This window comes from Pararge aegeria, chromosome Z (assembly GCF_905163445.1).
Source record: "Pararge aegeria chromosome Z, ilParAegt1.1, whole genome shotgun sequence".
NCBI lineage: Eukaryota > Metazoa > Arthropoda > Insecta > Lepidoptera > Nymphalidae > Pararge > Pararge aegeria.
Genome location: NC_053208.1, coordinates 20,607,755 through 20,621,435, shown reverse-complemented (window position 1 = coordinate 20,621,435; position 13,681 = coordinate 20,607,755). Strand labels below are relative to the sequence as shown.

General features: G+C 34.6%; 1 protein-coding gene across 1 annotated transcript in view; it reads left to right on the top strand.

The window, feature by feature from the left end:
- LOC120636611 overlaps nt 1-13,465 on the top strand; it is a 54,020-nt gene extending 40,555 nt beyond the window's left edge. Inside the window, exons 2-4 of the mRNA XM_039908159.1 lie at nt 11,440-11,613; nt 11,830-12,125; nt 12,601-13,465. Coding sequence (XP_039764093.1) covers nt 11,440-11,613; nt 11,830-12,125; nt 12,601-13,285 — 1,155 coding nt within the window. The 3' untranslated portion in view covers nt 13,286-13,465. The remainder of the gene's footprint in view (nt 1-11,439; nt 11,614-11,829; nt 12,126-12,600) is intronic.
- Nucleotides 13,466-13,681: the final 216 nt, after the last annotated feature.

The following is a 13,681-nucleotide window of genomic DNA, read 5'->3' as shown; positions in this document are numbered from 1 at the left end:
TAACGGGTCTATATGATCTTAGCCCTACTAGTCGAAACCCCTTAACCATGTCAATGTCTCTAAGCATGCTGGACACAGGACTAAAACAAGGCTATATTCATGTTTTAAAATTCAAATGTGATTTAATCTATTTAAATGCTATTTAAATAGTAGGTAGGTTACCTAAGGAATAATTCATATGGTAGAGTTTGAAAACGTAATGTGGCCAGGGAGTTGTTTTTGCCTACAATGCTAACACAAAGGTATTCAAAATGCATGACGATATCTCGTGTTGAAATTGACGAATATCAATATGAGATTGTTTACTTTTATCTGATGTGATCTTATTTGTCAAATTCATTGGTTAGCTGTTTTCCAGCTTTATAAATAATAATAAACAATAATGAAAAATAATTAATTATAAATAAAATCAAAAGATTTACATTGACTGGTATATTACAGCTAATAGACCTGATATAGGGCTAGTCGAAGTGGATGTTTTTTTTTTTATTTCTAATAGTGCAGGTTGTATATTTAAATTTTAACGTTCTTGAAAATCCCTATCCCTATCCATAATCCTATATCCCTACTAATATTATAAATGTCAATGTAAGTTTGTTTGTTACGCTTTCACGCAAAAACTACTAAACCGATCCTCACGAAACTTTGTACACATATTCTTGGAAGTGTTAGAAGTAATATAGGATACTTTTTATCTCGACATTAAGCTCGGTTCCTTTGGGAGAGGGGATGAAAGTGTTTGTCGATTTTACACCATAACTTCGACAAATTATAACCGATTTAAATAACTATTTTTGTACTATAGAGGTTATATGGGTTTAATTTTGCCCAAACTGTGGTTGGAAATACAGGACAGAGCTCCTCAGCGGACAGCAGCAAATCCCTCATTTAAGGCTTAGCGATACTGAATACTTTAAATTTTTTTAGAACTACAACTGAATTTAATGCCACATGAAAAATCAACAAAAGCTAGTAGAAAATAAATAGGTACCCAGATACTGGTACCCAGGGTCGCTGCCCACTGCGTCAGTTGGCCGTCATTGCTTATGATGATAACGTGTCAACAGTATCAACTCATAACCGGCCTACTATACGGGCATTTCTACTAGGCTAGGTCGCAGTGATTCTATTATGATATAATAGAGTCATTGGCTTTTTGAATTTAAGCAATAATTTATTTCACTTGTTTTATGATGAAGAAACACATCAAGGGATCCTACATAACTGAAAATTTAAGTAGTAGTAGAACTTTTGTGACTTATTTCTGCCGCTAAGCGGCATTGTTGCAATACAGTATAATAGTAAATCGTAGGTGATAAGAATTGACACCGAACTATTTGAGAGATCGGTATAGAAACTACATGTCCTTTTCATATTGACGTGCATACTAAATTTCGAAGCTGTCTGCCCGCGGCTTAGGGAACTACTTAAGGAAACGGGATATAAGGTAAGCTATGTTCTTTTCCATGTCAAAGGCTATATGCATGCCAAAATTCATCCAAATCTGTTCAGCCGGTTTAGCGTGATTGAATAAGAAACATCCACACTTTCACATTTATAATATTAGTAGGATAGTAGGATCCGAGTTACATTTTCGGCACAGAACGCCTTCGCAAATCCAGTAAAAAGCGGAAAGAAATCTTATTATGAGCAGACTTTCAGTAGATTTCGTATTAATTAAAATTTGCTGCTAACATTATAACAAACGTTGTTGCATTGCCAACCACGTTTCTTGTATTATTATTAATCAATCCACGAAACCTGTAGGTATCCAGTTTTATTTTTAAAGATGACCACTATAAACCCGTTAACTTTAAATAGCTTCCAAGCGAATACATATCGAGGTAATTTCACATGATGCCGCGGCCGTGAAGGTCAACAACTTTTTTTTAAATAAATGCTAGTAGTAGTATTATATCTGCTGATAGAGCATTGGGTACGAGTTCGGCTTCACTTTCTGGGGCCGAGTTCGAATCCCAGCACACCCATCTAACTTTTCTAAGTTATGTGCGTTTTAACTTAGAAAACTTAGAGGTGAGTGCTGGGTTCGAACTCAGCATCAGAAAATGAAGCCGATGTCCTAATTACTGTGCCAAAGACAAAAATAAAAGAAAAAAGGTTTAGTTATATATGATACCTACATGTAATAATAGAATAGAATAGAAAAACTTTATTGCAACACAACACAATAGGAAAAACAAAAGGAAAACAGTGCAAGGTAATCAATAGTACATAATGCTAGGGTGCAAAGGCGGCCTTATCACTAAAAGTGACTTTTAAAGCAACCTAAGCGTGCGAAGCCGATAAAAAGTGGAAAGTTGATGGTGCATAAAGTAAGTTACAAAAAAAAACTTACATGAACATACATGCACATTTGTTTTTTATTTTATTTTTATTTATATTGCATATTAATATTTAATGTAAGTTTTTTATTTTTTTATTTAGTTTAGTTTTTAATTATTCTATTTATGTTATAGTGTAGTGCGTAGTGATGGGTCATAGATACCAAATAAATAAATAAAAATAAATAAATAATCAAATAATATCAACAATATACAACATAATATTTAGAAACGCCGAAATTGGATGATGATGATGATACAAAGTAGGTACCTTCGTTAGCAAAACTTAAGTGTCACAGAAAAAACTTGTATGAAGTCAAATTTAAGGTAAATAAGGTGAAATTGTTCGCCATTCCATCAAAATAGATTACGCTTAGGCGTAGATATATTATGTAAAATAAATAAATAAAAATCGTTTATTTCGTTTCTTACATTGTAAATGATACATGTTGTGAAGTCCTCCTAATAAGCATCAAAATACCTGTTTCAGGAGGCCTTACTCTTCCATAGCAAAAACAAGATAAAATAAAAATAGAACGATTGAGTAGTGTGTCTTGGTGTGTATGGTGTGTTTATGTTTGTGTGTGTGCGCGCGTGTGTGTGCGCGTTTGTGTGTGTGTTTGTGTGTGAGTGTGTGTGTACATGTTATCATGTACATGTACATGTAGAAACTAAAAAACCTAATAAACTGAAACTTAGCAAAACAATAATATGCTTACGTTTCTATAGATACTAATTTTAGAAATAACTTATCATATTAGTACGAGTAGGTCAGTAAGATAAGATAAAAATTTTTTATTCAAAATCAGACTAAGTTATAAGTTATAATAATTACAAACTAAAATTAATATTTACAATAAATATAAGCCGTCCAACTGTTCGCTTATGGGCATGGTACCCAAAATGCTGGCTCTATTTCCCCTTTGAATTGCTAGACTTAGCCGTCGGGCTTAGGTAATAAGCCGAAGCTCTTGGGCCACCAGACGTCAAGACCAATTTTTTGGGACACGATGTTAATAAAATTTTTCGTGTCCGAAGACAGTACGTGATTCCACAAATTAATAACGCGCTCGAAATTACGAGCTTTTATTCAGCAATCCTAAAAAGGTCCTTAAAGACAAATACACACTGGGGTCGGTGGGGCAGAGAATTATATCTTACACAACGTAAGTTCCTACGTAAATAGATGTATCAAGAAATGAATTTCAATGGTCTGACATCGAAACCAGGGTCGGAGATCTATCAAAGGCGATTTATCTTTACGGCATTGAAAAGCGCGCCAGAGGATGTCGCGGCAACAGGATTAGGGATGCAAAGACATGCGACGGGATGCATCGTAGTGCAAGTGGGGATGCATGCTTAGCTGTCGTTTCCGGTGTGCGCAGAATCTCAGCATGCCGGGGAATGTCTCTTTTCCTGCATGAATGCCAGTATATTTAATAGATGGCTGTCATGATCGTGTGATGACCGTTAGCTAATCTCCTGCAGTCTCTGGTGTGCGCTGATTAGTTTATAGATTTGTCTATTGCCTTATCACATTGTCTACGCTTTGGAGGCCATTGAAGAATGTCAGTCATGTTGAACAAATTTTGTTAGTCAAAATATTGATAGCTGAGCAACACTGACAAAATGATAAGTGAAGAATGTTCGAAAAACCTCAAGAGATCTTCTTATTAGAAACTCAAGATTTTATCTTAAACCTAAATTTGAAAAAAAAAAGTATGGATAGATATTTTACAACTACAACTGTCGAGCTGAGGTTGAAATACTTATAGTTTATCTTAAGTACGTATGTCATGGCCTTGTATCTTTGGTTTTTTATAAAAATATGAAGAAAATAAGCTGATTTCAGATTAGTTATCTGCAGTCTTTTTGAGTTCGTTGTCCGCATTCCTTTGACAACTTTAATGTATTATTATAAGCGTTCAGCAACCAATTCGCTCAATGTGCTAATAATTAGTATAGCTTTATGTAATCATCATCATATCACCCTATTATCGGCCCACTAAAAGGCAAGGATCTCCTCTCGCATTGAGAAGGGGTTATTCCACTACGTTGTCCCACTGCGGATTGGTGGACGCCTACGCTCTACGCCATTATGGAGAACTCTCAGGCATGCAGGAATTCTCACTATATTTTCCCTCGTGGTTGAAGCAAGTGATATTTTAATTACATAAAACGAACATAACTTAGAAAAGTTAGAGGTGCGTGCTGCGATTCGAATGCTACTCCCATAAAGTGAAGTCGAAGTCCTATTCACTGCGCGTACGTAAGAAATAATAAGAGAGTACATAATAAATACAAAATAGATACACAATATACCCAATTTAAGTTTGGGACATATTTGATATTTTTTAACTGACTTCTTAAAATAATTTACTTTATAATTATTTATTAAATGCGTAGTTTTTAGTGATTTCACCGAGGTTTCTTGGCCGACTTGCGTTATTTTTATGGATGAGGTCACATTCAAATTTCATTAGGTTGAGTAGGTATAATAATAATATAGCTAATTAATTTAAAATAATTAGCTTCGATAATAATATTAATTTTTTTAACTGCTTGAAAAGTGTTCAATAAAGTCATGCTAAAAATTAAGCTTTCCAAAAATCGAGATAAATTAAAGTGCCACAAAATTTAATGTGCTTAGGAGTTAGGCTTTCGACCTGCGGTATACTAATTCTTATACCAAAATAACATCTACAATAACTGTTTGTATTTTGTAGTATAACTACAACTGTAAGTTATGAAAAAGGTTTTTATAAAGCATCGTTTTAAGTAGGTAAGAATCCTCTTCATATGATGAGAATCTACTAAGTAGCTTCTTTATACTTTTAATACTTTTAATACTCGCCATTTTTTATAAAGTTCTTGAGTTGAAATTTACTATATTACTATGCGAACCTTGTCATGGTCTTACAATCCGCATTTAATTTACTAGTGCAGACTACAGGATCCTATTTGGGTACCGCCATTTAAGTACAAAATATTTTAAGATGCTACCTTCATACTTGGATGTCAAAGATGTCGTGGTCTCGTTATGGTCGTTTATAATTTACAATACTTTTTTTATATTCGACTAGCCCTTGCCCATAACTACAACCGATTTTTTTTTTAGTTTTTTAAATCGCGTTTAAAATGATAGTTTTCCCGAGAGGAAATCTCGAAACTCTCTCTCTCTCGAAAACGAAGCTGACGAGCATAGGATAGGTCCTATGTACATAGTATTAGTAGTACGATACATAAAAACGTTCAGATAGACACGGTGGATTAAGAAAATTTGAATATCTACACGACCATAAATCTGTCTCAAAATAAAGGGACACAATAACTCAGCGAATTAAATAACCACACAAATTGCTTAAAAGTGACTTAGTACTTTTTTAATACCGTAACTTTGATTAGGTTCCAACACTCACCAATTTACCGGTAAAGTAAGTTATTCACATACGATCTTTATTTCGAAATGAGGTGGTAGATAGAGAAAGGTGTACTACCTCAGACCATAGGGATAGCCTATCTACCTAGACTATCCCTGTGGTCTGAGGAATGATTTAATATGGACATGTCTACTTAGGTAAATCCATTTCCCAGTCCGTACGTTGTCACGCTCGAAACATGACGCTACCTACCTGTTTACAAAATAACGTATTCAAACAGCATATTGGCGTGACTTGTTCATTAGTGCACTTGTCAGGACGCGGGCTGGGCGCTTGCTTCCGAGGGTTCGGGCCGGATGTTCGCGTCACGCGCCGCCGCGTCGACGGGCTTGCCTCACGCCAACCGTCCGTACCAAACCCCCCCTCTACTTACCGGATTTTGCTCACTAAAAGCAATACGATGTCGTTACTGTTCGATTATACCGTAATAATAATATCTTAAGCGGTGATGGAATGGCAACCCCGATCTGGTAAGCGCAGCGTTGGTCGACCATCAACAAGGTGGACAGACGACATTAAATCGCATGGATGTTAATTAAACATTACTGTAAATTTTTAACTTTCTTTTTCTTTTATTTATACGTGCAATAAAGTGTTTCTTCTTCTTCCTGAGAGTTCTTCATATTGTTCTCTAAACCTTTTTCATTCTGCAAAAAGACCCGTGTCCTGTAGTGGGCCTTTAATGGGTTGATGATGAATTAATGAATAATATATTTTTTGACCAAAGAGTAACTTAACCATTTACAAGCTTCGGAACTGACAGAGGCAAGCCTGGCAGACTAATTACGTCTTTATAGACAGCACTCCTAAATATCAAAACGAAGTCTCTCCAATACTCCAATAAATTGCAAATTTATAAAAACATTTATTTAAAGTAGGTAAGTAAGCACTTTTGAATCGTCAAGCTTGACTGTTTTAAGTGACTCTACCACACCTGTTTGATAGGCAGACTACATAACACTCTTTTGTTATCAACACGTTGACAGGGTGAGCCACATACCATATTTGGATATTAGTTGATGTAAGTATGCACAATGTTGACCCAAAACCAAATATTGAACTTCAATTTAAGTTATTTATTTTAATGTTGAGGCGAAGATATTGTGCATTGGACCATTTCACCCGATATTTAAGTTAAAGTATGCTTTTTTCTTGCATTTTTTTATTATTGTTTACTAGGTAGTGACTTGCTAATTAATCGAGCTTGATACTTGGTTCATACAACGCCACATTTACCCGAGTTAGGAAGGTCGTGACGGTTGTATTGGATTGAGGGCCTTAACAACAATTTAACCAACTACACCACGGGTCACGTAAAAAGAGCGCTGATAGTAGCGCATAATTTTGCTATTGCAATTGCATGGTTATATTATTACTAGATTTTTATATTTTACTATTTCATCCCTTAGAACTGTTGCTTTAACAGAATTCAACTATATCAAGAAAAATGAAACAAACATGCTTTAATCTCTAAACAACGTCCAAATAAAAACAAGTAATAAGTTTATTTCCCTGGGCTTAAAATTATGAAATGCGTATATTTAGGATGCCAGCTATAACTTCGCAATATTTCTGGTTCTGGTTTAAGATATTTATTGTTCCATAAAGGAACCTCCATTTAAATGGAACTTATAGGCTAATTTACAAAAAGAGGGTAATTATATAAAATTGCATCTTCGAGCGCACAATAAATAAATTGTAAATATTTGCTATTTTATAATGAAGATTTGCTGCCAAGCACTTTATAAATAAACACTTTTTTGTACCACCCGGAAACTGTACCTCTGTGCATTTTGGTGATACAAAGTATCCTATATCCTTTCAATTTTATAGGCTGTCCAACGCGCAGGTAATCTGTCAGTGCTATTTTTACTTAATATCTATTATACCATCCCAATTCACAACTTAGCCGTGACTCATTTTAAGTAACCTCGGTGAAATTGTACCTTACACTACAATTACCATTGACCGATTTCATTGTAACCCAATCTTAGCCTACTAGCCTTGGTCCGTAGTTACGTGGATCCGTGGTTCCGAGCTGATGCATCTGAGCACTGATACCCGAGAAACGTAACCAAGCACTTTGGAACTTGATACTATGTAAATAATACGTTCTATAACTGGCTATATAGGTCAGCTATGCTGGCGGATCTTGTGTACATAACATCTAGGGCTTACCACTTACTAGTATACTATTTTCGGGCACACACGTACTATATCATCCAGTGGCGTGCTTATAGGGTATGCGCAGGGTGCGCAGATGATATAAAATTAAGAAATCTCCAGTAAAAGTTATAAAAACTTTAGGGTTGACTTTTTATAACTCTTACAATGCATATCCATATCTATATATATAAAAGAAAGTTGCGTTAGTTACACCATTTATAACTCAAGAACGGCTGGACCAATTTTTCTAATATTTGATTTTTGGATGATTCTTAAGGCGGAATAGGATGAAAAGTATTAAAATATTGCGTATATAAAAAAAAAATTGTTTTGCGGTACGAAGTTCGCCGGGGCAGCTAGTATCTATATATCTATATTTATAAAACAAAGTCGTGTTAGTTACACCATTTATAACTTGAGAACGGATGGACTGATTTTCTTTCTTTTTAATTAGTTTCATTCCTGTTAGTCCGGAATAGGATAATAACTAATAATAGTAATAATATATATAAAAAAAATTGTTTAAAATCAAAACAATAATCTAGCCGTTCATCTATATCTATATTTATATATAAAAATGTTATGATGGTTTGTGTACGCTTCAAAAAGTCATAAAGTTCTACACTGATCGTGCTGAAATTTTAGCATGATATAGGTATATAATACGCATCAAGGATTGTTTTTATCTATTTTTCTCAACCATTCAATCACAATGTGCCAAAGCGAAGCGTGGCAGGGTATTGCTAGTATATATATAAAAGAAAGTTTTGTTAGTTACACCATTTATAACTAAAGAACGGCTGCACCAATTTTTATGATATTTGATTTTTTGGATTCCTCTTCGACCAGAATAGGATAATACGCGGTACGAAGTTCGCCGGGACAGCTAGTTTTTTTATAAAATGGACAGGAGTTTTTTTTTTTTATTTTATATAATCGGCCAGCTTGGTGCATACCCTGTACGCCACTGATCTCATCTTATAATCGTGGCTGTTATTTTAAACCCCAAACAGTTTCTTCGCGGCAACGTACCGTACGTAACGTACGATAGGGTAACCAGCCAAAGAAAGCCTAGAAAAAATTGACAAAGTATTAAATCCCAAACATTCTCATCCAGGGGATCGAACCAGAGATATCCCATTTGTGAGACCTGCGGTCACCATTACGCCACACAATCATTTTTCCAGATCAGTCCAGTGCAGAAAGCAGCCTAATGTCAAAGGCTGATAATAACCGTATCAGCCGGCTTTCCTAAGCACGAGGGTCTTAGTGCGATATAGACGTTTAACATCAAAATGAACTATCTATGCAAATTGTATTATTCATTGTTCCTGGGGGGGAATTCGTCCTTCTTGCAATAAATCACGTCAATTTGACAGAAGAACAAACCAACCTGTTTGTTACTTATGCTCGACTCAAAAACATCTTGATGAAATTTAGTACATGTATTGCTTGCATCTTGGAAAGTAGTTGCCGTTGGAACAAAATAGTTATTACGAATGTTGGCAATTTTTTACATCGATAAATCATAATATTGTCCTCGTCATACATGATACTTTACAAATATTATTACTTTATAATGTTATGAAGTAGAATGTTTTTTTCTCTATAATTTAGTATGACGGAACTATCTACAACGTATTGTTTTTTAATCTGACGTGCATTACCCAGTTCCATTACGTTTATTTTATTCACAATATTGTTTTGGGTCCATTTGATTGTTCTCCGTTGTTTTAACGGATGTTGCTCAGTCGTAAAACTCATATCAATGCTCCACTTTTGTAGGTCATTTATCGCCGTGATAAGATTTCTTAAATCTTCCGAATTTATTGTTGTCTATCTTCTGGATAAAAACCAGATTCTACACTTCTACTACTAAACAATAAATAAAAGTGAAACTTTGGTTTACTGATTCACATTTTACCTTGGGCAAAAAAATTATTCGTTCAAACTCTTTAAATATTAGAATATTCAAATCTTTTAATTCATTATGTATGTAAATAGAACATAAAGTAACTGATACAGTTGTACATAGAGACGAATTATTTTTTTACTTGAAACTATTTGATCCAGAAGGATTCAGCGTTGTTATAAGTACTTTTAATATATTTATATAATCAAAATTGTGATTTCCCAAAAATCATTCAAATATATCCTCCCTCTGGGCACAATATAATGGAGTACTTTCAGGCATGCAGATTTCCGGTCGATATATTACTTCATAGTAAAATAGTTGCTTAAAACACACATAACTTCAAAAATTTGGAGATGTGTGCCGGGTTTCTAGCTCACTCCCTTCGAAACGGAGATCGAAATGTAAACTATTAGTCAAATATAAGGTTAGCTAACTATGACCTTCTAACTGCTGGTTTTTCTCTTGTTGCAACATCATTCTATAGTCACTATAGTGAAACAATACGACAAAATAAAGAAATATCAATAATTTAAATTCGTTTTTCATTCATGTTCTCAGTTTTGGTTTAGATTTTCCATAGTATGCAAATAGATATCCTGGTATCACTAACAAGGCATCAGTAGTACTGGCTGAGTATGCTTCTGTGCTCAAGTGACTCGTACAAGTATTAGCCAGTACATAATAAATCAACAGAAATAAGAATTCTGTGACCTTGATATTAATAACATAGATGAGCTCTGACCCTGAAAGGTCTAGTTCCCTGTATTAAGTTCCTGTTCGGAGAGTAACAGTAACATTGCTTATATTATTGCGGTTATTCATTATAGTAATAATTGACAGTCAAGTGATGACAATGTTGAAGTTTTTATGATATGAGTTAAGTTAATGAGTACTCCCACTCGCTGTTTACAGCGTGGGATGTCTTTGACAGTTTAGAAGTTCACAGTGTTTACTGTTGTAGTGTCTTAGCTCCCAGGTTTTTGCCGCATGTCAACAAACACCTGTGTGTGGATTCCGTTACTTGATCCGTTTTTGTAAATCATATTCTGCTGTTAAAACCATTTGATATATCTCACGGTGCACAAAGCTGACTTGAAGCATTGTTGACGCTTAATCATGCAAAAATTGTACGATTCGATAGTACAGAATGTTCTTGCTAATACTCACATGCGGCAAATTGTGTTCCGTTGCCATAAAATTATATCTTCTTTCGTCTAGACATTATATTATTGATGATGATAAGAAAGTAGGAAGCGATCGAGCTTCCGACTTTCAAAAGACGTTTCTCATGATTAGTGCTGCGATTTGGAAAATGACTTATGGACAATTTTAGTGAAATCTTTTTTTTAATATGTATGACTCCATAGCTCCGTATTTTTTTCTTGCAGATTGGTAAAAACATTTCAAACGATCTGTTGAATCAGCAATAACCGCAAGTTGAAGGCCCTGGGTTCGATACCCGGCAAGAACCAATATGGGAGCTAATAATTTATGTCTTAGGCCCTTAATTGTCATGGAGTATTAAGAAACAATATTTTTTATCATATTATTAAGTATGCTTTTGTATTTTTTTCAGGGTCCGGAAATAGTTGAGAAGTGTCCTAAAATTACTAGGAATACAAATTATGAGCAAAACGGGGACGTTGTAAAAGCACCGGATATACCAGTAAAGAATATCGCTGACATTCGGCACACTGAAGTAAATGCCCTAAATATGGAGGTGGAGACATTGCGATGGCAGCTCTCGCAGGTAAATATAAATAGCAAAGTATCATGTTAACGTTTTGTTGGTGCACCAATATAATGACATAAATCTTTAGTTTTTTTTCATCTAAGGCATTGCGAACGCTTAGCGAATGCTCTATCTTGCTCTGGGCGAATTAAAAGTGTTGTTTCATGCTTATATTGTAGCACTAATGTGGTATGCTAACTTAGGAAATGCCAATTTTAGCGTGATTATTTTCAGACTGAAGCCAACAGGCAGATGCACATTGCTCTACTACAACAAATAGTAACTTTTTTGAACAGAGTTAAGGAGCATATAGAAAACCAGAAAAATGAAACTGAAGTACAACTAGATACTATGTCATCGATAGTTTTCCCAAAGTCCTTCAATATAACTGACTTGCCTAGAACCCGGTCAGTTTTTCACGTCAGCAAAAATATTGATTATACTCTGAGCCCTACTAAGAAAATTAGTACAAGGAAATTCAGCAAATCGATTAGTAATGTGAACGGATATAAAGATTGCAGCAGTTTTTGGTAAGTGCATCATATTGTTTGCAATTTTATATGATGCAATTGTGCATCATATTAATTGCATCATATTTGACTATGAAGGTCAAGTGTTTTGTAGTAACTTCTTTTTGTATAACTTTATTAGGCTCCATATCGAGATTGCCTACCATTGTCAAAACAGTATCAAGCATAGTATAGGATTTTATTTATCTTACTATTACATGTTCTTCCTCTGCGTTTATTAGGTTCTTTTACAAATCCCGTGGAAACCGCTTCTTCTCCTGGCGTTATTTAAAAAAATTGCGTATTTTACTCCCCAGGATCCGTCCTTTCAACTTTTTACCAAAAATCAAGTTGGCGGATTGTTAAGATAGGACGTGAAGGTAGACCAAAACAACCACAGAATTAAGTTCTTAATTATGTGAAACAAACAAACTCGATTTCGCTTTCATAATATAATGAGAATTTTAATACTATGATATTTCAAATTTTCTTTCAGGAGTCCCTCAAAATTGTCATTAGTTTCTGAAAATGAGACGGGACAAAAGTTAACGGAGGAGATGTCAAGACTAATAACTCTTGCCAACACTGTTCTTAGTACCAAACTGCCTGACCTAGCGTGTTCCTGTGCTGGTGGTCGCGTTGAGTCAACTCTGACTGAATCTGTTAAAAATGATCAAAATACTGTACAAATATTATCCAAGTCTTTGGATTCCATTGAAGAGAATGTAACCGATACTGTTGTAATGAATACAAATTACAGTAAGGAGACTTACAATGGCATAACTAACGAGCTCGATGACGTGAAAACTAGAATTTTGAGTGACTTTATTGTATCGCAATCACCGCTTAGTTGCGGATTGGAAAACGAATTTTCCGGTACAAAGTTATTTGACCAAGAACATTCAGGTTCCGTGAACGGTTTCGGCGCATCGTGTGGAAAAGTAGTTCAGAAACTTGACAAAAGAAACGAATACAATGTGTCTTCTAATTTCATAGAGGATGAGAGTGGTTTCTCATCGATGAGTTCGTTTCAGGAGATAGGTATACCTATCATAAGCATAATACCACCGTCACCATGCAAAGAAGTAGAATATTTAGAAGAGATTTCTAACGCAACTGAGAAGTGGAAAACGGATGCCATTGAACTGGATAAGCAAAGTGTCAAAGTGTTTTGGGTTTGATTTCCCTACGAATGTACAAATTTAATGCATAATAATTAAATATTGTTTCGGAAATCAATTGCAATGCGAGCCGATATCATTTGCTTTTAGCCATTACGTTTGTCATTAGTAATTTATTATGTCTAAGACTAGCATGCTACTCATGCCGTTCTTTATTACAAATAAAGATATTTTTTTTACGCGTTTACTTTTCTTTTATAAAATAAAATGATACCTTATACCGAGTTCATATTATAAGTTACACAATTACCAACTTTATTTTAAATTTTTTTTTGCCACAATAGGACTAATTATTATTGGAAATCATACGTATTTATTAAAACCTTTCTCGATTTTTACAAGAATGAGTCATCTTATAAAAAATGCGTTTGTATAATGTCATTTTATTGACAGAAT